Source organism: Carlito syrichta, unplaced genomic scaffold (genome assembly GCF_000164805.1).
Source record: "Carlito syrichta isolate Samal-C Ts95f unplaced genomic scaffold, Tarsius_syrichta-2.0.1 Scaffold303153, whole genome shotgun sequence".
Taxonomy (NCBI): domain Eukaryota; kingdom Metazoa; phylum Chordata; class Mammalia; order Primates; family Tarsiidae; genus Carlito; species Carlito syrichta.
In genome coordinates, this window is record NW_007247249.1 from 1,183,365 (window position 1) to 1,207,516 (window position 24,152).

General features: G+C 41.9%; 2 protein-coding genes across 3 annotated transcripts in view; one reads left to right on the forward strand and one right to left on the reverse strand.

Moving 5' to 3' along the window:
• The window catches only part of MPZ (myelin protein zero), a 4,158-nt gene extending 774 nt beyond the window's left edge, over positions 1-3,384 (reverse strand). The window contains 4 exon segments of the mRNA XM_008057907.2: positions 6-105; positions 345-558; positions 857-1,023; positions 3,254-3,384. Coding sequence (XP_008056098.2) covers positions 6-105; positions 345-558; positions 857-1,023; positions 3,254-3,320 — 548 coding nt within the window. The 5' untranslated portion in view covers positions 3,321-3,384.
• A 3,619-nt stretch (positions 3,385-7,003) lies between these two features.
• SDHC (succinate dehydrogenase complex subunit C) overlaps positions 7,004-24,152 on the forward strand; it is a 43,507-nt gene continuing 26,358 nt past the window's right edge. The window contains exons 1-3 of one of the 2 annotated variants that reach the window (XM_021712265.1): positions 7,004-7,045; positions 13,578-13,634; positions 15,990-16,091. In XM_021712265.1, coding sequence (XP_021567940.1) covers positions 7,026-7,045; positions 13,578-13,634; positions 15,990-16,091 — 179 coding nt within the window. In that variant the 5' untranslated portion in view covers positions 7,004-7,025. The remainder of the gene's footprint in view (positions 7,046-13,577; positions 13,635-15,989; positions 16,092-24,152) is intronic. The other variant, XM_021712266.1, reaches the window with a different exon arrangement.

The following is a 24,152-nucleotide window of genomic DNA, read 5'->3' on the forward strand; positions in this document are numbered from 1 at the left end:
GCAGCCAGCAGTACCGAACCAGGTAGAAAAGCAGCAGCAGCAACAGCACCACCCCGAGGACACCCCCGATCACGGCTCCCAGCACCACCCCGTATCTAGTTGGCACTAGGAGAGGCGGGAGGACAAGTGGCGGCATGAGCAGGGACCAGAACCGTGGCTCCCAGCTCCACGCCAATTCCCTGTGGTTGAGGATGCAGGACTCCTAGCCAAGGCTGCCTGCGCCACCCTCCCAGAGCCCGAACGTCCTTAGGCCGGGCTTTCGGCCTCCTCCTCCAGACTACCTGTCCTCCTGGAGGCCCTCCCTGAGCTGCCTCCCAGACCCCTGTCCCCTGTCCCTCTCACACCTTTTTCAAAGACATAGAGCGTGACCTGAGAGGTCTTTCCCACTATGTCTGGAGGGTTTTTGACGTCACAGGTGAAAGTGCCATTGTCACTGTAGTCTAGGTTGTGTATGACAATGGAGCCATCCTTCCAGCGAGGGTCTCCTACCCACTGGATACGCTCTTTGAAGGTCCCCACCTCGTCGATGTAGGGCTGACCCTTGGCATAGTGGAAGATCTACGAGGAACGGGGGGGGGGGGGGGGGAGCATGTGAGAGGACCATAGTGAGAACAGGGATGTCAAAGCTTAGCTCCAGCCACAGGGCCAGGGATCCTGGGCTGAAAAGGGCAGTGCTGGGGGAGGGGGCAATGCAGACAGGTCCTGGTCTAAGGATGACAAAGATGGTCACTTACCTTACCAAAGTTGGGTTATGGTCATAAAGGATCTCCCCATCCTTAGTCCAAGGTCTCTTTTCTGTTGTTCTCTGAAATCCCCTTTCTGTTATCCAGCCCCAGGATTTCCCCCACGCACTCACCGAAATGGCATCTCTGCCCCCTTCGGGCTGGTAACGCCAGGTGAAGGAGATGTCATCTGAGACCCACTCACTGGACCAGAAGGAGCAGTGCAGGGTCACCCGGGAGCCCACAGCACCATGGACCTCCCTGTCCGTGTAAACCACAATGGCCTGGGCCGGGGACAGCACTGCAAGCACAGAGGGGGAACCAGATATGCATGTGGGCCCAGTAAGGGTTATGGGGATGTGAGATCAATAGGATATCAAGGAATCCCAGATCACAGGCCATGGGAAGGATTGGGACGGAAACAATTCTGAAGCCCAGGTCTCTCTGGACAATCTGAATAGATGAGCATAGATGCTGTCTAAGCTCTTCAGCACTTCTGTAGAGGAAATGAAATCAGCAGTAACAGAATTCTCTTGAGGACTTCCCAAGGTTGGGCTCTGTCTTCGAGGCTCACTTTCTCTTCCAATCAGTAACTAACTCTTAATCTATCCTTTAGTGCCCAGTTTTAAGTTTTTGAAATTTGTTATAAATTATACAGGTAATACATATTGTGTGCTTCTTATAAACAATTCAAGCAATAGAAATAAAGCTAAGGTCTCCATTAACACACACCCCAACCAACTTCTTTCCTATGGTCCCCTCCCAGATATAACCTCTGTTATCCGTTTAATGTGCATGCATTTCCTATGACTTAAATTCAATATAAACTCAATAAACTCAAGATATACATGCACTTATAACAAATAGTTTTGTGGTGCTTTCTTTTTTGCGAACACATTGCATTACACTCTTTTTTTTCTTTTCTTTTTTTGATTCATATGTATCCAGGGGAGCTTTTTACATTGGTTCACAGACATCAATCTTGTTTTCAATAGCTGCATAGTATTTCACAGTATGACAAACAAATTTCTTGCAGAAAAAAAGTGAACGTAACTAGAGATTGTGAGTCTTCCTCCCTGGCATAACTGCTCTCACTGCTGAATCCCTGCTTGCCATATAGATTGTTCCTAACTGGGAATCAGGGAGGAAGGACTTCATACCCTCTCAGCTGGGTGAAGAGTAAGACCCTATGCCCAGAGCTCAGATGACTCTGCATGGGAGCTCTCTGTGGTTCGGACCATCCTCGCCCTCCTCCTGGCCATTCTAGCCCAGTGCCACTCCCAAGACTCACCCACACAAGGAAGGTCATTCCAGAGAGACTATGTGTGTGGGCTGGCCCTGGGTAGGGGCAACTGTAGACCCTTTTGTTCTACAGGAGGGGGAGGAGGCAACCAAACAATGTCCCATTTTCTGACCAATGTTGGGGTCCTCATGTCACCCCCACCCCATTGTCCTGAATCTCCCACCTCAGCACCAGTATCATTTACTCACCTCCTGGGACTTCCACCTCACAGCCTTCTTGTTAATCCCCAATATAACAAGGAAGGTTATTTATAGGATGAGTTCTATTCTTCCTGTCATAACATCAGCCATCGCCCTTCTCAGTTCTGTTCAATGGCTGAGTGACACAGGTGCTGGGACAGTCATCTCCCTCCACTCATGCTCCACGTTTAATTCTCCCATTTCTCTTACCATGCCCTTCTCCACCTCCATGTCCTTCCTGTTTTCTCAAGGTACCCCAGAATAGTACAGTACAGCCCAGGAGAGTCTAGGACTCACGGAGCTGACAGTGGAGAACCTTGACATTGTATCCAGTCCCCCTTCCTTTGTCATCCCCCACTTTCACCCCGGCTTGCCTGCTACCCACTCATTGTGCTAGGATTCAAGGCAGTGCAGAGAAGGGAAGAATCTATTTAAATAACTCTGCTTTGACCTTCTCTTGCTCACCCAGCATCTGCCAGGGGACAAAGGAAAGGGCTGGTCAACTATGAAGGAAGACAGCTTTAGAGGGACAAGATCCCAGAATCTCACAGAACCTCCCTTCTGCTCCATGCACCCACATAATAGACGAGGAGTCACGGAGAGAAACACTAAAAGACAGGATCTGCGGAGCTGAGACCATAAGCCGTGGGCTAACCTCTTTAGACCATACTCTAACTTTTTCTTCGGGGCACTAAGGTTAGGTACCTCCTGTACCACAAGGGAATGAGTGGGGCCTGGCCCAGGCACTTGACTCTGCTCCATCCCAGCTCTCACACTGCTTCCGCTAGGCTCTTAGTATGGCACTGGGCGCAAGTTACTGTTTTCAGCCTGAGTCTAGGGAGCACTCCACACTCCTTTCTACCATTTGCCCTCATATCATGCCTCTACTGCCTCCCTCTAAATGTATGTTTCTCTCTGAATACAATGTCACCTTCCTACTTCTGCTGGCTCTTTCTTTGGCAGCAGTGGGGAGTGCAGTGGAAGCAGTGGGATGCTGCTGAGAGACCACCTAAGTCCCAAGGCTCCCAGACTGAGGCGGCTCCACTTACCCAAAGAAGAGAAGAGCAGCACAGCCAGGATAGGGCTGGGGCTGGAAGAAGGAGCCCCGGGAGCCATAGCTTGGGCAGGGGCAGGGGCCCAGGCCCAGAGCGTCTGTGGGGTTGGAGAGTGGGGGACCAGGACCTGAGCGGGGGATTCCTGGAACCCGTTTAAAATCCCCCAGGGCTCCAGCATGAGGGGGCTGTCCTGAGCTAGTAACCAATTGCAGCCTGGCATTTGCAGTTGAGAGGTGGTGGGGAGTGGGGCAGAGTGCAGGGAGCAGAAGGGGCATTGTATAGTCTGAGTGGAGGGGTGGGGGGACCACATACCACCCCATACACAGAAAGCTTTGTGTCTACTGGCCTCTCCCTGCCCCAGGCTGGAATGTTGGGGGGTGGCGAGGGAGAGGGACAGGAAGAGGGACACAGACACACTTCTCTGAGGAACAGATAGACAGAGAGTCTCAATCCAAAAGCCATAAAAAGGGATTCCTCCTAAGTCTTCTTGCCTGAAAACGCTGCCTCAGTCCTAGGAACAAGAGCCAGGTTTCCTCTAGAGAACTCTGAAAATCAGACATCCTTTGTCATTGTGACCACCATAGACTGCACTACAAACTTGCTGACATGACCAGGTCCTTTGGGAATCCTTTTTTCCCCCCGTCTCCCTGCATCCTGGGTGGCTCTTCCCAGATAGCTTTTCTCCACTGGGCTATTTCCAGGGAAGAAGACCTTCCCCCTCTGTCAGGAAGTCCTTCAATGCCTCATGCTACAGTCCAAGTTCATATCAATTTGGAGCAAAGCAACACACTTTTATTGAGTACCAGCTATGTGTAAACTATGGGAAGGCAGGTGATACAAAAAGAATAAAAATTAAGTCTCGCCTGCAAGTAATTCCAGATCTAGTTTGGGTGGGGGAGCAGAGATGGGAGGATTAGAGGACAAAACCATCAACAACCCACTATAATAAACCATGATGAGTAGTTTAGTAATGAACAAAGTACTGGAGTACAAAGGAGAGAGACACAGTTGCAACATCAAGAAGACTGAGTAAATCATGTAGGTGATTAGAAATGAAAAATAAACTTCATTTAACACATGAGGTTCAGAAAAGGAGTAGTCACGTCTAGGAGGCAATATTAGATGAGAATCAAGCCTGAAGAAGTGCTATTTTAGAAAAGGGAGGTAAGGAGGGGTACCAGGCAGAGCAGCGAAAGCAAGGACAAATAAGAGAAAATGTGTGTGCACACAAGTGCATGCGTGTGTGTTGTGTTTGTCTGTGAAGTATTGGGCATCTTCAGGGCCGATCTTATGCCATCCACTTTGACTTCATTTGGGCGAACTTGGAGTGACTTAATAGGAAACAAGATGGACAGGAAAGTTGAAGCTAGTTAGTGAAGGACCTTAAGTGACGGCTAAAGAGGATGGATTTAGTTTGGCATATCATGGGAGGCTCCTGAAGAGTTTGGGGTGGAGTTAGTGATGGGAATGTCTACATGGTGAGAGCTGAGTTTTAAGGCAAATCTAGCAAAAACCTTTCTGACCCAGCTTTCCTGATTGTTGCCTTCTTTGTTTCCCTCCACGGGATCATCTGAAATGATTTTGCCTTTCACCAAACCTCTCATACTCCCATCTGGAATTGTTGTCCCTTCTTTCCTTCCCCTGTCTTTCTCTCACTTCAGGCCTTGGCCAGATTCTGCTTCTTCCTCCTGCTTACTTTTACATATTGTGTTTTTATTTTTAGATGGGGTCTTGCTATGGTGCCCAGGCTCAAGTGATCCTCCTGGGCACCATAGCAAGAGCTCCTGGGCTCAAGTGATCCTCCTGCTTCGGCTTCCCAAGTAGCTGGGACTACAGGTGTCCACCACTGTGCCTGGCCCTCCTGCTAACTTTTAAGCTCTGGTAATAAAGAGTTTGATTTATGTTTGGTTTGAATTTCAATGTGACATTCTTTTCCAGCAGTTATGGATTCTAGAGGTTGAGTGCGGTGTCACTGTTGTTTCTGCTATGAGTATTGCAAGTTCATCTGTGTAAAGCGCCAGTCTCACAGTAACTCCTTGGCACAGTCCTGGTGGGTTGGGTGATTGGTATTAGATTTGGGATGTAGAGCTCTAAATATAAGGCTTGCTTATAAAGTTCACAGGCAAAATCATCATCATCAAAATGTTTACAGGATGTTGTAATCAACATTCCTAGAAAAGAGCAACTCAACATACTGTTGAAAAAAAAGAAAACATTTCTAAACCCACCTCCCGGTTATAAGTAGTCATTTTCTCCTTATCCCATTCCTTTTATCTGTACCCTTTTCATGGCATCGCTACTTTCTTTATTGTATTTATTTATTGATCCTGCTAAGGCTTTAAGCTTCTTGAGGACTTCGAATCCTCTACAGCACTTTTCATAGACCCTGGCAAAAAGTCAGTATATATATTAAACGAAATTATTTAAATAGCTGAGTGAAAGGTGCATTTACTGGTTTTGTTAAGGTGAAGTTTCAGAGGGCCAATGTAGGATCAATAACTGGAAGTTCAATGGCAGAAAACTGTGTTTTCTTTCTTACTTTTTTCCAGAGTCTCACTCTGTTGCCCAGGCTGGAGTGCAGTGTAATAGAACAACTTTCTAATGATTAAGCTGTTCACTAAATGAAACTTGTTTTTTAAGATGCCGATCATCAACTGTGTTGGAGCAGGGTCCTGAAGATGAACTGTCAAGGATGCTGGATTAGAGAGCTTCCTAAGAGCCCCTTCAACCCTAAAGTCTATGAAAGTGCTTTCTTTGTCAAGCAGTATAGAAATGCAAAATAGTATTAATCATCTGATGCAGAAATAAGTGAATTAGTGCTATTTAAAAGTGCAGGGGTGCTAAATATAAATAAGATCCGAATATTAATATAACTCAGTATGCTTTATTTAGAAATAGGAGTTGTTCTGGGCTGTGCCATTTATTCCTCCCCACCCTACCGCGCCAAAAGGGTCAAGAACTTTTGCACTCTGTTCCTTTCTTTTCTCGCTCGCTCTTTTTCTCTCTTCAGTCGTGAGTGCTCTGCAGTTAATCCCTGTCCTTGCATTCTTCAACACTGTTTATGTATATATACATAAATCAAAGCGTGTTCGCCCCCCCATTCCAGGTTCTTCTGGCTGTGGGTGTCGCCCACATTGCGCTGAAACAAGCAACAAGGGAGCGTTGTCCTCGCCTGGTGGGCGTCTGGTTCATGTGACAGCTCAAACCCGGCAGGCACTGTGGGCCTCCTCGAAGCGGGTAGAGGAGGGTCCTCGTTCTGGGGAATGGCGGCCTCTCCTCCTACTCCCCAGTTTAGGTCTCAACTTGTGTGTCTCTGGGTGAAGCGTCACATTAAAACCGCCGGGAGCCCAACGCATCTTTTTCCTGAGTGTCTCCGCCGGCCAGCCACGACGTTTTGGGGCCGACCTGGGAGGGAGGGGTTGTGGAGCAGACTGCGGAGTCCTCGAGGAAGAAGCTGGGCAAGTCTGCGGTCCGCGGGTGCGATAAAACGTGAATGCGTCCGCAGGTGGAACACAGGCTACAGACTCGGGGCCGGCGGCGTTTCTGCCGAACCCTGGCCATCTCCGGAACAAGTCAGTGGAGGGGGGCGGGATCTTGGGAGAAGAGCCACGAACTGAGGAAAAGCCAACCGATCCTACGGCGCAGCTGAGCAGAGAAGCCCTCGGAGAAAGCCTCTTAAGGCACGCCTTGCCGTCACGTGACGGCCGCCCGCCTCCGCCCACAGGTGACGGGGCGGACGTCACTTCCGTCCAGGCCGGAACCCAAGATGGCTGCGCTCTTGCTGAGGTGACTTTAGTGTGGGGCTGGGAGTCGGTGCCCGTGTCCCTCGGGAGACTTAAACTGGCTGTTTACCCCGTGCCTGGGCAGGGAAGGGACCCACGGGTGTGAAGGCCACGCCCTCGGGAGTCCTAGCGATCCTCTTCCCATCCCCGGCTGCTCCGGTGCGCTCCCTGGGGCTTCGGGGTCAGTTATTCCATACCGAGGGGCGGGGCGAATTTCCTCCTTTCTCCCTTCCTGGTCTCTAGGTCTTCTCCAAAAGGCCCTCGGGACCGTACCCAGAGCCGAGCCTTGAAATAAATAGCTTCGAGGTCAGCCAGCCGTGGGTCCCACGGTTTCGAGGTCGTATTTAGGGATCTCGGGAAGAAAGATCTTGGTGCGTTTTGCCTCTGCTTCAGACTCCTGCAAACGCTGGCTGCTGCTGGCAGTGAGTGGGCACTCTCAGGGCTCCTGGCAGAGGGTGCGGGAGGCCTGGATCCCCACTGGGCTTGGCGATGGAGCAGTAGCACCCAGAATGGTCCCCCGATGCCCCGAAGCAGCCCAGGAAATTCATTTTGAGTTTCTCTTTGTATTTGGGCGAGGGAGTGGATGGCCCACTTTTTCTGTAAAAGGTGCATTAGCTGTCGGGAGACATACCCAGAGTTTCTTCCCTCCTAAACTTTCCAGTGTCTGGGTTGCATTCTCTCCTCAGAACCTCACTAGGCGTAGCGACTAGCGCCTTTAGACACTCCTGGTACAAATCCCAGCAAAAATTTGTGCCAGCTCTATTTTTGGAAATTATTTGTTATGGAAAGTTAGCTTCAGTGCTGTTGAGACTTCAATTCCCGATTTTCCCAAATGTGCTCTCATTTCTCTTTCCACTTCAGTCACCCAGAATAAAAATAGAGGGACTTTGTTTAGTTTTTCTCTGTGACAAAATCATTCCTCGGTGACAAAATCAGGTTGATCTTAATCCTTTATTTTCTCCCTGTTTTTTTCATCTCCGTATGTATCTTTTTTCACATTTTGGTAGATGCTAGAGACTCTTGGTAGAATTAATATATAACTTGAAATAATCGTATTAATTCCAAACCGTCTATTTTGGGGGTTAATACTTAGAAGCTGAAGTTCATACTCATTAAGTGTGTCCAGATAGTATCATTTTGAGTCGTGTAGCTCTGTCTACATTAAGATTCAATGCCAAGAAATACATTTCTTTTTAATTAGTGGTAATCTGAAGCTCTCACGGAAAGGGTGCTACTCTATTTCTTATGAGGCCCTTTAAAGGAGAAGAAATATAGAGTTAAAAACATTTTTTTTTTTTGAGTTGGAGTCTCACTCTGTTACCCAGGCTGGAGTGCAGTGGCCGCTCCTGGCCACCGCAGCCTCGACCTGCTGGGCTCCGGCGATCCTTCCGCCTCAGCCTTCCAAGTAGCCAGAATTACAGGCATGCGCTACCACGCCCGGCTGATTTCTTGATTTATTGTAGAGATGAGGTCTCGCTGCCCAGGCGGGTCTCGAACCCGCGGGTTCAGGCAATCCATTCACCTCAGTCTCCCAAAGGCGCGGGATTACAGGCTGAGCCACCGAGCCCGGCCATTTTTTTTTCTTAATAGAAGTTCCCGGTCTAATTCTATTTTACCAGAGGAGGTTGCAACTATTTATAACATGTTGATTTAACCTCAAAGGAAAATACTTTCTAAGAAATTCTAGGAGCTGCTTTCTAGTTCTCCATTTTGGACAAATCAAAGTCATTGATTTTATGATTGTAGTTTCCTCATTTGTGAGTTGAAAATGGTAATAACTTGGGCCCACTTAAGATAAATATTGGTTAAACTTAACATTTTTTATTTACTTGTTTTTAACTGAAAATTTAAAATTGTATTTATGATGTACAACATGATGTTTTAAAATATATATACATTGTGTATGCTAAGTGGAGCTATTAGCATTCATTGCCTCACATTTTTTTTGTGATGAGAACACTTGAAATCTACTCAAAATCTACTCTTAGTGATTTTCAGATTTACAGTCATCGTTAACTATAGTCACCGTGTTGTGCAGTGTATCTCTTGAACTTATTTCTCCTAACTGAAATTTTGTATCCTTTGACCAGACCAGCGTCTCGTCCTTCCTCCTTTCCACCCTATTTAAACATTTTTAATGCTTGACTAATTAAAACTTACTAGTTATTAGGATATTGTGTATCGTGGCTTTTGAATATATGCTCTATATTTTGTATATTCCCTAAATAGTTTGGGGACCAGCCAGGGATGAACAGACAGCCAGTTAACACACACCCTTGTCACTCAGTCAAGGAATGACTCGCCAAAACCAAGAAGGAGATAGAGAATTAATTAATGACAGCTGGGTTTTTATCTAATAATGTTCATGCTTCTTAAGCACAAAGTCACCAAGAGTCATTAACTATCTGGCCAGTACTCATTGTATTAAATGCTGTATATGAAACACCTCTAAAAAATAAGGTTTAACTCTCAATTCATGTGGCTACTTTTTAAAACAACATACTCGTTCACAAACCTTTTTTATTTTTTAGTCTTTTTATGTGTCAGACATTTTAGGTGCCATGAATGCTAAGTATTCCAAAGTCCTGTCCTTGAGGAGTGCAAAGTCTAGCAGGGGAGATAAATAAATAGATTAATTATTAAACAACATAATAAATGTTGATAGATAGGAGCAAGTGGTATGAGAGCATGGCAGATATGGCAAGTAAGGCTAAAGAAATGGTGATATTGCCATCCAGGAGTTGGGTCTTGAGGAATGAGTTTATCAGGCTGTAAGGAAGGTTCTAGTCAGAGACTATCATGAGCAAAGGCATGTAGTCAATGAGAGGGCTTCCTCTATTTGGACATAATGCAACGTTCAGTGTGGTGGAAGTTTAGGGAATTTGTGGGAAGATAGCTGCAGAGAGTTGGATTGGGCCATGATGAGAAGTGCCTTGTTTGCCCACAGTTTGAATCTTAAAAGTTTCACTTGTACAATGGGGAATTGTTAAAGACTTTCAGGCAGAAGAATGATGAAACCAGCTTTATTTTTCAGTAAGTCAGTGTTGGTGATATTGAATGATAGGGAAGAGATTGGTGCTAGGGAGATCAGTTTGGGAGTTCCTCTTATAGTCATAGTGAGAAATGAAGAGGATATAGACCAAAGCAATGGATTGAAATGAAGTTTCCTAAATGGTAAGGGTAGGATTGGGTGATGCCGTGCATATATATATGTATATATATATACAGAGAGAGAGAGAGAGAGAAAAGGAATGAGGAAGACTTAGTTTGTAGCTTGGGAGTTAGATGATAAATCATTAATCAGAACCTATATGCAAATTATTGCTGTTCATCATTTAAGGTTATAAATCTATTGTTGCTGTTACCAAGACATTTATGAAATTTTGGGATACCATCAAATCAAGCTTAGAGGACATACAAGAGAAACTCGTATTATAGTCACATCTTGTTTTAGATTAAAAATAGTATTTTTCAGTTTGATCACATAGACTTGGCTTTGAATAACTTCTGTTTTTTTCCAGAAATCAAGTTCATTTTCAGCAGATGAATATTTTTAGCACCACTGAAGGTTTTAAAAAGAATGTGATGTAAATTCTAAACACTTTGGGGGGGACCAGTGATATATATGATACATATATGTGATATATTACAGTTTAGAGAATGCTTTTCTGTACATTTTCTCATATAATTCTCCCAGTCATCAGTAAGATAGTTATTGTCAATGTCATTTCATACGTGAAAAAGCTGAAGCTCAGTCATTCTTTGAAATTGCACAATTTATGCAGATCTAAGACTCCAGTCTGGCTTCTTAACTTTCCAATGACATTTCGATGTTACTGTTGCTGCCCCACTCCAGAGAAGAGTTTCAAAAATGATTTGAACAATGATTATATTTGGGGGAGACATGTATAGTGCATTTGGAATGGGACAACACTAACTAAAAATTATAAGTTTTGGCTTGTTAATTAAAAATAAAACAAAATGCTCTTGCTTTCTAGAAGTAACATATAAAGCACTATTCTTGGGTGAAAAAAGAGAAAAATATTTTCAAAGTTCTTGGTTTCACATGAAAGGCAAGGGTAGATATCTACTTTTGTCATATTTCCAGTAAGGTTATGGCATTTGTGCAACTAGTTTCTGTAAGGGCCTTGTGGAAAGTTTACATTGGTATTTGTCTGGGAAACAATAGCACTAGACAGAGAGCACGCCATAGATTCCAACCCACATCTGCAAACTCTTGCTGGGTAGCTGAGTGACTGGGCCTAGCTTGATGTGAGGAATGCATGCCCTGCAACTTCAGAGTCACAATTCAATTGATTTAAAGAGATTTGTTCCCACTTCTTTCTGGGAGCCTTGGTACACAATGTCTGTATTCACCTCCTGCCTTTAAAGCCAGAAAGAGGGAAAAGCTAAAGAAGGAAGTGTTGGTTGGATTTTTCTCTTCAAATAGTAGACCCTTCTAGTGTACCAGTGTAAAGCATAAGGCTTTTGAAATGTTTGTGCATCTACTGTCAATGGTGTGAGGGACATCATGATCTTTTTTAGAAGGTCGTTGGCTCTTGGAAGATCTTGTGTCTCTATAGTGCCTTGCATGTAGTGAATATGATGTTAACGTATGTTGAATCAGTGTACTTGTAATTTTTTTTTTTTTTGAGTTGGAGTCTCACTCTGTCGCCCAGACTGGAGTGCAATGGCCGCTCCCGGCCACCACAGCCTCAACCTGCTGGACTCCGGTGATCCTTCCGCCTCAGCCTTCCAAGTAGCCGGAATTACAGGCATGCGCTACCACACCCGGCTGATTTTTTGATTTATTGTAGAGATGAGGTCTCGCTGCCCAGGTGGGTCTCGAACCTGCGGGCTCAGGCAATCCACTCACCTCATCCTCCCAAAGGTGCGGGATTACAGGCTGAGCCACCGAGCCCGGCTACTTGTAATTTTTAGTCTCTAACTTCATTCTGATCGCCTTAAATGCTTTTGGAAAGACTTGATATAATTATGTGACTAAAGGGTATGGTGGTCATGTGTTTTTCATAATAAAGATTGAGTATCCCTTATCTGAAATGCTTGGGGACCAGAACTGTTTAAAATGTCAGATTTTGGAATATTTGCATTATATTTTGTTGTGGAGCATTGCTAAACTGAAATCCAGAATGCTCCAATGAGCATTTCCTTTGAGCATCTTGTTGGCGCTCAAAAGGTTTCATATTTTGGAGCATTTCAGATTTTGGGTTTCCTAGTTAGGGATGCTCAACTGATCCGTGATAACTGGATCAGTTAAATTCTCCTTATATAGAATGTCTGGGTACATCTTAGTTTTTACCTTGAAAAACAATTTTGGTACTGATGTATACATTTCAAAAATAGCAACTTTTTAATAGAAAACTTGTGTGCCTGGCCGGGCACAATTGATCAATCCTGTAATCTCAGCACTTTGGGAGGATGAGGTGAGAGGATTGCCTGAGCTTGGGGGTTCAATATCAACCTGGGCAACTTGGTGAGACCTCATTTCTACAGTAAATCAAAAAATAAGTTGGACGTGGTAGCACACTCCTGTGTAGTTCCACCTACTTGGAAGGCAGAGGCAGAAGAATCACCTGAGCCCAGCAGGTCCAGGCTGCAGTGGCTGTGAGAGTGCTACTGAACTCCAGCCTGGCAACAGAGTGAGACTCTGACTCAAAAAGAGAAAACTTGTGTATTCCTTTTAAGTATGCTTTTATGGGGTTGGTAAAAACATTTTGCATTCCCATATATTTTGCACTATTATATGAGAGACTTTTGACTTGAAATTCATCCAGAATCCTTGTTCTTTAACCTTTCATTCATTCATTCATTTGATATAGCTCTGCTATAACTAAGCTTTATGCTTGCTGTTGCCAATGGCTTTTTTTGTTTTTGTTTTTGGTTTTTTTTGAGTCAGAGTCTCACTCTGTCGCCCAGGCTGGAGTGCAGTGGCTCGCTGCTTGGGGCCACCACAGCCTTGACCTGCTGGGCTCAGACAATTCTTCTGCCTCAGCCTTCCAAATAGCTGGAATTACAGGCATGTGCCACCACACCCAGCTAATTTTTCTTGATTTATTGTAGAGATGAGGTCTCACCAAATTGCCCAGGCTGGTCTCGAACCTGTGGGCTCAAGCAATCCTCTCACCTCGGCTTCCTAAAGTGCTGGAATTATAAGTGTGAGCCACTGCACCTGAGCTGGCATTGTTTTTTTTTTTTTTTTAAATCCTGTCTTTTAATCACCTGTAAGACCTAGCTTTAAAAAAATCACTTGCTATATTTCTCTGTTGAACATTACCAACTGGTTACTTTACCTTGTATTATTTGTGTTGCGTTAAAACTTTATTTGCATTTGTAGGTAATATTTCTGATTATTCTCAAGTTACTTAGGGTTGTAGCTTTTCAACTAGAAACTGATATTAAGGATACTGTCATTGTTTTCATCTTATTTTTAGTCCATCTCAGCACAAAAATAGAGAAGTTGACAAACTGAAGTTGATTTTAAATGTATTTTGATTCTTGATTCTCTTATCTTGCAGACATGTTGGCCGTCATTGCCTCCGAGCCCACCTTAGTCCTCAGCTCTGTATCAGAAAGTAAGTTTCTGAGTCTGGACATTATCTTTCTTTCCCCCCTTGAGGAAAAAGCAATAGGTTGTTGTCTTAGATTTGGGGGCTATGTATGAAAGCAGGCAGTTGCAGACATTTTGCTGTAGACAACTGGCTGAAACTTTAGTAATTGTGGTCACTATTTTTCTCAGCTGGGAGTAAAAGAAAGAAAGATATTTATTTGGTCTTACTTTTCTTACTTTCAGCGTTTCTGCTGTATTTAACTTCATTGATTTGCTTTGTCTTCTTGATTCCTTCCTGCATATCTAATTCTCTTCTTTCTGTTTTATCTTTCTTCCCTTAATGCTTTTTTTTCTTATAACCTTTGATTTGGGCAGCTCCCAGGACTTTAAATATATTTCATGCTATATTATTCCTAGGCTGCTTGCCTTTGTGGTTTGTTTTTTTTAAACTTTATATTTTGGAAATATTTTATACTTTCAGAAAAGTTGTAAGAAAAGTATGATGTAGTTCTATATGCCTTTTATTCAGATTTACTTATTGTTAGCATTTTGCTATGTTTACTTAGATCTCTCTCTGTATTTTAGGTTGTACCACATAAAATTGGTTTTTTTGGTATGTCATAACTGGCTGAATATTGACAATTTAGTGTGGCTCAGCCTGATAAATATTTAATTATTGTTATTTTATTTTCAGTGAATGCTTTGAGAGTAAATTGTGAATATCATGACCCTTTACCTGTAAACACTTCTCTTAAGGACAAATAAACTGTCTTTGTAATTATATAGCACAATTATAAATTCAAGTGTAATTATATAAGCGTAATTATCAAATTCAGGAAATTTAACATTGATGAACTCTTATCTGATATAATTGACTTTCAGATTTTCCATTTGTTCCAAATAATGTACTTCATAGAAATATAATCCCCAGTCCCCATCCAGGATCTAATCAGACTCACAAATTGTATTTAGTTGTCCTCTTTCTTTAGTATCCTATAATCTGGAACGGTGTCTTAGCCTTTTTAGCTTTTCCTAGTCTTTTATAACACTGACATTTTTGAAGAATACAGAGCAGTTTTTTGTTTTTTGTTTTCTTTGCGACAGAGTCTTGCTCTGTCATCCAGGCTGCAGTGCAGTGACACAGTCATAGCTCACTGCAGCCTCCTGGGCTCAAGTGATCCTCCTGCCTCAGCCTCCCAAGTAGCTGGGACTATAGACTAGTTGTTTTGTAGTGTTCCTCAGGTTGGGTTTGTCTGATTGTTTCAGGTTATGCATTTTTGGCTAGAGCTATAGGTGATGTTATATCTTGAGTACATCATCATATCAGAAGCCATTTGATGCCATATTTTCCCATTGTCAGTAATTTTAAACTTTGATCATTTGAATAAGAATGTGTACTAGGTTTTTTTCTACTATAAAGTTACTATTATTTCCTTTTATAACTAATAAGTAATCTATAGGGAAATATTTTTTTGAGAGAGATGGAATTACGTTTACTATAGGCACATTGTAAATTAAATTGTTGAGCATAGCTGTTTGACCGTTTGTTTCAACCTAGCCCCGTGACAAGGGAAACCAAGAAACTATTCAGAGGTACTGAGCTGAATTCAGTTCCTGATTTTTGAGAATCTGAAAGGGAACCAAGAAACTATTCAGAGGTACTGAGCTGAATTCAGTTCCTGATTTTTGAGAATCTGAAAGGGAATCTTGAAAAGTCAGATAAGAGCAGATAATAATGGATGAGATCGCATGAGTGGCCTGGGAAAGGATAGCCCATTTATGCTAATGGTTTTGAAATGTGGGCTTTTTATTGCCAGACCTGTGTATTGGGTAAGATTAGAAAGCTGAGCTATCCTCTGATATGACTTCTTTGAGGTTATTAACTGAATCAAACTTGGCATAAAAATTGCCGGGTGTGGTTGCTCACATCTGAAATCTCAGCACTTTGAGAGGCTGAGGCGAGAGAATTGCCTGAGCTCAGGAATTTGAGACTAGCCTGGGCAATGTGGCGGGACCTTTTCTCTACAATGAATTTTAAAAATTACCTGGATATACTGGCGTGCACCTGTAGTTCCAGCTACTTGGAAGGCTGGGGGGAAGGGTTGCCTGAGCATAGCAGGTTGAGGCTATGGTGGCCGTGAGCATGTCACTACACTCCATCCTGGGCAGCAAAGTGAGACTCAGACTCAAAAAAAGGTAAGTGGAGGACAAACAATGAGTTTGTCCAGTCCACCTTAACCTCTCCTAAGAATATTTTTGTTATGCAAAGTATTAAACCAGCTTACTTTTTTTTTTTTTTTTTTTTTTGGATAGAGGCATTTTCTGCTTTTGTATAAATCAGGCTTACTTGTAATTTTAAAATTTTCTGGTTTTATTTTAGTGCTGTTCCTTTGGGAACCACAGCCAAAGAAGAGATGGAGCAGTTTTGGAATAAGAACACATGTTCAAACCGTCCTGTATCCCCCCATATCACTATCTACAGGTAAAAGGTTCTGGAGCCAGAGAATCTAGAGGCAGAGAAAGTGCTGAGGGTTGTTCCTTAGCCTACCTGATATTTCCCTTACTTTTGTTCAACTGAGTACAGCTATGAAGATGAGGTGAACCCTTCAGGGTAAAGGGAGATTAACATAAAGGTTACCACAGCCCTTTTTAGTACAGAGATGACTAAATTCTGTCTTCTAGCCTTAGAAAGGTAATATATCCCACAGAACTAATATTCAGAAAATTCTGGTAAATCAAAATGTAATTTCCATTAATGAAAAAAATAATTTGAAACAATTTCAAATTTATATAAAAATGGCAGAAATGATACACAGAGTTCCCATATACCGTAACTCAGATTCCCAGCTTGTTAACATGTCTGAATGACTCAAGAACAGGTTGCAAAGCTGATGTTCCATTATTACCATATTGGTTTTCTACTCCTGCTATAAAAGCTTTCACAAACTTATGGCTTAAAATAACACAATTTTTTTGTCTTTAACCATTATGTAGGTTAAAAGTATGACATAGGTCTCATTAGGTTAAAATTAAGTTGTCTGTGTGGGCTGTATTTTTTTCCAGAAGTTCCTTACCTCTTCCAGCTTTTAGAGGCTACCCACATTCCTTGGCTTGTGGCCTTCTTTCTCCCTCTTCAAAGCAAGCAATAGCAGAGTTCTTCTGGTTTTTTTTGGTTTTTTTTTTGAGTTGGGAGTCTCACTCTGTCTCTCAGGTTGGAGTATAGTGACATGATCATGGCTCATTACAGCCTTGACTTGCTGGGCTCAGGCGATTCTTCCACCTCAGACTTCCAAGTAGCTGGGACTACAGGTGAGCCCCACTGTGCCTGGCTAGTTTTTTTTCTTTAATTTTTTTGTAGATACAAGGTCTTGTTATGCTACCCAGGCTGGTCTCAAACTCCTGAGCTCAAGCAGTCCTCTCACCTCAGCCTCCTTAAGTGCTTGGATTTCAGATGTGAGCCACTATGCCCAGTGTCCTCACTTTGTATCACTCTGACCTCTTCTTCTGCCTCCCTCTTCTACTTCTAAGGACCCTTGTGATACATTTGAACACACCCAAATAAATCAAGACAATATCCCCATCTCAAGTTCTGTCATGTAGTCATATCTGCAAAGTCCCTTTGTGATATAAAGTAATATATTCACAGATTCTGAGGATTGATACATTGACACCTTTGGAGAAGGGGTGCATTATTTTGTCTACCACAGTCTAACCCTCAAAGATTATATATATCCCACGGGCAGAATACATTCACCCCATTCCCAAAAGTTTCAACCCATTACAGCATCAACTCAGAGTCTTAAAATTTCATCTGAATTTCACTATCTAAATCACATATGGGTGAGGCTCTGGTTATATTTTACCAATCCCTCCTGAGGCAGTTTCTCTTCATCTGTGAAACTCAAGAAACAAGTTACCTGCTCTCAAAACACAGTAGTAGGAGAGACATAGGATAACAGTTACAGATGAAAATGGAAGGAAAAAAGGAGTCTCTGTTTCCAAGCAGTTTTGAAATCTAGCCAGGCAAACTCCATTTGGTTCCAAGGCCTGAGAATAATCCTTTGGGGTCCCTGTGGGCTTATAGCTCCACCCTCCAGCCTTCCTTCATGACAGATGGCACATGATTTTGCAGCTGGGTAGTTTTGACAGCCTGTTTCTAGTCTGTGGAATTTTATGGGTATGAGAGCCTTCTTTTCATCTTCTTTCTCTCACTTTTAGTTCATGCTGGCAGTACTTCTGTTTGTATAGCATTGTTAAGAACCTTGCAGGTCTCCTGTGTGTCATGGGGATTTTCTCCATTAGACAAGAGGCTCCCTTAGAAATCTTTTCCAAGTAATCCTGTCTCTATTTTTGGCTTCTGCTGAGATGGTTGAGGGCATCTACTAGTAACATGCTTAATCTCCTCAAAGAGCCTTTTATGGACTGAATAGTCTGACCTTTCAGTCTTTCTGAGGTATCAACAAAAGGCTGCATGGCCACACACATGACATTTTCTCTTTAGGTAGTGAATATCTTAATTTTAGTTTTTTGTGATCTGGAAAGAATTTTCCAAATCACTGAGTATTCGTTTCTTTTTGTTTAACAACTTTTCCCTCAGTCTGTCTCTTTCCTTCAGCATTTTACTGTAAACAACAAGAAGAAACAAGGTTACCATCTTTGTAAATTCTGCTTTGCATGTTATTGTAGGACATAATTCTGCTAAACTTTCTGCTGCTATATAACAAGGATTCCCGCTCCACAAGTTTTGAATAACATATTTCCTTCTGAGCCCTCATTTGCTGTTTTGGCATCTGTATTTCTTTCTTTTTTGAGATATAATTTATATACTATGCAATTTACATGTTTTAAGTGTACAGTTCAATGGATTTTGGTATATTCAAAGTTGTGCAGTCATCTCCACTATCAATTTAGAATATTTTCATCACCCCAGAAAGAAACTCTGCACCTCTTAGCTATCATTACCAATCCTCTGTCCCTTCCATCTTTAAACTTGCTTATTCTGAACATTTCATATAAATGGAGTCATACAATATGTGGTCCTTTGTGATTGGCTTCTTTTATTTAGCATAATATTTCAGAATTCATCAACATTTTAGCATGTATCAGTACTTTGTTCCTTTTTATGGCTAAAAAATATTCCATTGTATGGACATGCCACATTTTATTTGCCCATTCATCAATTGATAGACATTTGGCTGTTTCCACTTTTTGGCTATTAGGAATAACACTGCCATGACCATGTATTTGTGTATAAGTTTTAGTGTACACGTATTTTATTTCTCTTGAGTATATATCTAGGAGTGGAATTGGCTGCATCATATGATAACTCTCTATTTAACATTTTGAGAAACTGCCACACTGTTTTTCAAAGTGACTGCGCCAATTTACATTCCCATCAACAGTGTAGAAGGTTCCAATTTCTCCATATCCTTACCAACACAACATCCATATTTCTACTAATAGTCTATTCAAAGCAATTCATCCTGGTTTTTTTTTTTGGTTATTTTTTTTGTTTGTTTTTTTGTTTTTTTTAGTCATGGTCCTCAAAATTCTTTTAGTCCCTTTCTACTGCCCAGTTCCAAAGCCCCTTTCATATTCTTGGGTTTTGTTACAGCAGCACTCTCCTTTCAGGCACCACAATCTATATTAGTTTTCTGTTTGTTGCCATAACAAATTACTTCAAACTTAGTGACTTAAAACAACACAAATTTATTATCTTACAGGTTTGTAGGTCAGAAGTCTGACACAGGTCTCCCTGGGCTGAAATCAAGGTGTTGGCTGGGTTGATCCCTCCTAGAAGCTTTAGGGAAGAATCCATTTCCCTGCCTTTTCCAGCTTCTAGAGGCTACCTGAGTTCCTTGGCTGTTACCTCCTTCCTCCGTCTTCAGAACCAACAACGGTGGATTGAGTTTTCCTATTGCATAATGTTGAGCCTGCTTCTTTTATCACATTTCTTCTTGATTCCCTCCTTCTGCCAGCCTCTTCCACTTTTAAAGACTTTTGTGATTTCACTGAGTCCATCTAAATAATTCAGGGTAGTCTTTATCTTAAGGTCAGGTTATTAACAACCTTAATTTCACCTGCAACTTGTATTCCTCTTTGCTATAAAAGGTAACAGTCACATTCACAGGTTCTAGGGATTAGAACGTGGACATCTTTTGGCGGCGGATAATACTGTCTACCACAACTCTTTAATGTGTGGGTGTGTGTTTCATTAATTGAAAGACACTCTTGCAGTACAGCCATCACAATTAGAAAATTATCATTGACCCAGTGTTACTATCCAAACTTCAGTTCCCATTCAGATTTTGCCACTTGTCCCATTAATGTCCTTTACAGGTCCAGGATCAGACCTAGGTTTAGATATTAAATTTTGTGGTCATGTCTCTTTAATCTCTTTCAATATGGAACAGTTTCTAAGTCTTTCCTTCTCTTTCATGACCTTGACGTTTTTAGAATGTTCCTCAGTTTGGATTTGCCTGATGTTTTCTTGTGATCTATGCATTTTTTGGCAGAAATACCTCTGAAGTGATGCTACAGTGCATTGTATCAGGAGGTACATGATGATAATTTATTCCATTACTGGTGATGCTAGCTTTTATCAGTGGTTAAGATGTGTCTACTAGGTTTCTCCACTGAAGTTACTGACTAAGGATGTTGTGTTTATTAACTAATATATTTTGTGGGAGATACTTTGAAATTCTAAATATTCTATTTCTCATCAGACATTTACTCAACAGTATCTATTGGTACTTTCCTAAATCAGTTATTACTATGGTGGTTGCCAAACCGTAATGTTTCTAATTCCATAGACCTTGTAGAGCTATGTATTACGATAGGGTAAAGCCTACTTTCTTTATCAGCACAGTCTCAATAACTTTATTTTGCCCAAAGGGTTGTACTCTGTTATTATTTACCTTGATGTTCAAATTGTCCCAGACTTGGACAGTGGGAGTTCTTCAAAATGACTTCTGTGAAATCAATATCTGGGTCTTGGTTGTGCTTATGGCTACCAGGATGTCATTGCTTCTAGGCCCTCTCCATAGCTAGAGATAGGATATATATGTATGTAGTCTCTCATATATATACATACCACAACATGCATATATAATAAGTATATACATTCATACATCTCTGCTTATCTTGTCTTCAGAAGTGACTTAATAGCTGTTGTTTGCTGGTGTCTTTGAAGAAAAGTCCCTGTAAATCTGTCTTTTTTTTTTTTTTCTTAAGCTAACCCAGCAAAACATCTTGAGCTCTGCTACTCTCTTTACTTGGGTTCCTGCCAGGAAGGCTGACCATTTTTTAACCACCTCCACAAATACCACAACCCTTCAATTATTTTTCTAAGCCAGATTCCAGGAATAATCCTTATTGTAGAAACTGGACAATCTACTAAAACAGAAGAAGGCTAATACGTGATCTCAATTCTTGCTACTTAATGGGGAACTTTTTAAAAAAGAGATAAAAGGTTTGGGGGCAAACTATAGTAATAAAGAACTTCCCAAATTATTCTGAGTCTATCTATAGATACATGTGTATATGTAATATATATTTGTATTTTTTTGAGTCAGAGTCTTACTCTGTTACCCAAGCTGGAGTGCAGTGACACGATCACAGCTCATTGCAGTCTCAACCTCCTGGGCTCAAACAATCCTCCAGCGTCAGTCTTCTGAGTAGCTAGAACTAAGGCGTATACCACTAAACACAGTTAAGTTTTTTAGTTTTTATAGAGACGAGGTCTCGCTATGTTGCCCAGGCTAGTCTTGAACTCCTGGGCTCAAGCACTCCTCTTGCTTCAGCCTCCCAAAATGCTGGGATTACAGGCGTGAGCCTTTGCTCTTGGCCTGAATCTGTGTTTAAAACCCTGTCCTTTCTTCATAGGTCACATAAAGAATGATAGTTGTTGGTGAGGTGAGTCTTTCATTACTTTGTTTGCTTTTCTAGTTATGTAACTCCAGGCATACTTGTGGATAAAAAGAAGCAGCAGAGAAAATTTGGGCTGTTTTCAGAGTGACATGTTAGGGAAAGATATCAGAGAGAATCTGAAATCATATCTTAAATTACCGTCTTTTAGAAGAGGCCTGGAAATAAGTGATTAGTTATGTTAAACATCTTTTTCATGCCCTTATTGGCCATTTGCAGTCTTCTTTGGAGAAATGCTTTTATTTACTTGATGTTATTGTTTGCAGTACAATTGTTAGATCACATGCTGAAATTCTTATATTTTATACCTCTAGTTTTCCTTTGATTAACATTCTAACAAAGTCAAAAACAGAAATAAAATTAATACAGTTTATGTTTGTAGGTTTTTTTTTTTTTTAAACAATGTGCTTGGTACTCTTGGGAGTTTGAAATGCAACAATAAATAAGACATACTTTTTGTTCAAAAGGATCTCAACACTTTCTGAAAAAAAAATTAAGAGAAATCCTACTGGCTCCTAGTGATCACTTTTTCTGTGAGTGAATTAAAACAATTTAAACAATTTTGATTTTCTATAGTAGACTCTTATCTTATGTTTGAATAGGGAATGGTGAGGGTGACTTGCCTCTGCTCCATGATGTCCGGAGTCTCAGCTGGAAAACAGGCTGGTGCTGAAATCATCTGAAGATCCAGTCATTCATATGTCTTGGGTTGATTCTGGCTGTTGATGGGGCATTCATTTTTCTCCACATGGGCCTTTCCACATGATCTCTCTGCATAGACCACTTTGGGCTTCCTCATAGCATGAAGGAGGAAGGGAAATTTGTGAGTCATGCAGCATCTCTTCTGCTACATTCTGTTTCTTGAGGCAACCAATCATAAAGTCCTGTCCAGGTTCAAGGATGGGGCTAAATATTTGCCTGATGAGAAATGAAAAGATGGCCAGACGTGGTGGCTCACACTTGTAATCCTAGCACTTTGGGAGGCCTGGGTAGAAGGATTGTTTGAGCTCAGGAGTTTGAGACCAGCCTGGGCAACACAGAAAGACCCCATCTCTATTTTTAAAAATTAAATTTAAGAAGAATTGTTTTTAGAAAAAGAAATGAAAGGATTTTGAAATATTATGGGGGACTGGAAATAATGTTGAGATTATTTTTGGAAAATAAGCTCTCTTACCTACTCAGTACTAGGCTAACCAAGTTATGATTTTAACCATTTTTGAAAGTGAGGAGCCAGGCTCGGTGGCTCAGCCTGTAATCCCACACCTTGGGAGGCTGAGGTGAGTGGATTGCCTGAGCCCACAGGTTCGAGATCCGCCTGGGCAACTTGGTGAGACCTCATCTCTACAATAAATCAAAAAAATTAGCCGGGTATGTCAGCGCGCGCCTGTAGTTCCAGCTACTTGGAAGGCTGAGGCGGAAGGATCGCCGGAGCCCAGCAGGTCGAGGCTGCGGTGACTGGGAGCGGCCAGTGCACTCCAGTCTGGGCAACAGAGTGAAACTCCAACTCAAAAAAAGAAAATGAGGGCACCATTTGAATTCAACAGTTTTACATCACATCACTTCCATTTTCCATACCAGTATTTCTGAAAGATTACCAGAGCAGTGCATATATTTCTTCTGTTAGCTCTTTCAGTCATGAGATTTAATTAATCTGGGCCAGGAGCCCTTAGTGCATTTGGAATTTTAAGCAGTGTGTTACAATTTCCTCGCCTCTGTAGGATTTAGTCTTTCAAGTCAGTATTCTGTCTTTTTCATTCTGATAATCATTCTCTTTGACATATAGTTGTACAGTATGTTTCAGATTCTGTCATCAATTAGCATGAAATTGTTCATACCAGTTAGGAGACTTTCTTTCCCAGAATACAACTTAAAAGCTCTTTTTTGTTGTCCTTGAGAATTCTGCAAGCCTTGGCTCATTCTGGGTTTTAGTCTCCTGATTTTTCACCAAATTATGCCATTGTTCTCTGTCCTTGATTATGTGGCTCTTCTACCTTTTGTATTTCTCTTGTAAGTTAATCATAGTGGTATCTAGACAGTATTTTTGGTTTCTTTGGGCATTACCCCTTTCTTACTCATGTAATCATTTTTATTATGGAGAACTTTTCAACCTCCTTATAGTTGTTTCTCTTTGAGTGCTGAGTATGTGGTCCCATTACGCTCAGTAGTCCTTGTCTAAGCTAATATTCCAAGTTGAATGTTAACTTTCCTTAAAGACTCCTGTTCTTTTTATTTTACCTACCAGTTCTTGAGCCTGATAACTAGGTCTACAATAACAGTATTAGTTATCCTACTATGGAAACACTTTGACGAATTGATGATTCATTATTTAAAAAGGAGTTTGATGACAAAGTATTTCAGAACTACTGTGGATTAATAAATATCTACCACATCCAGGAAATTGGGCATAAAAATTTCAGGTGGGTAGCTGGGCTCGGTGGCTCAGCCTGTAATCCCGCGCCTTTCGAAGGCTGAGGTGAGTGGATTGCCTGAGCCCGTGGGTTCAAGACCTGCCTGGGTAACTTGGCGAGACCTCATCTCTACAATAAATCAAAATGAGCCGGGTGTGGTAGCGCGCGCCTGCAGTTCCAGCTACTCGGAAGGCTGAGGCGGAAGGATC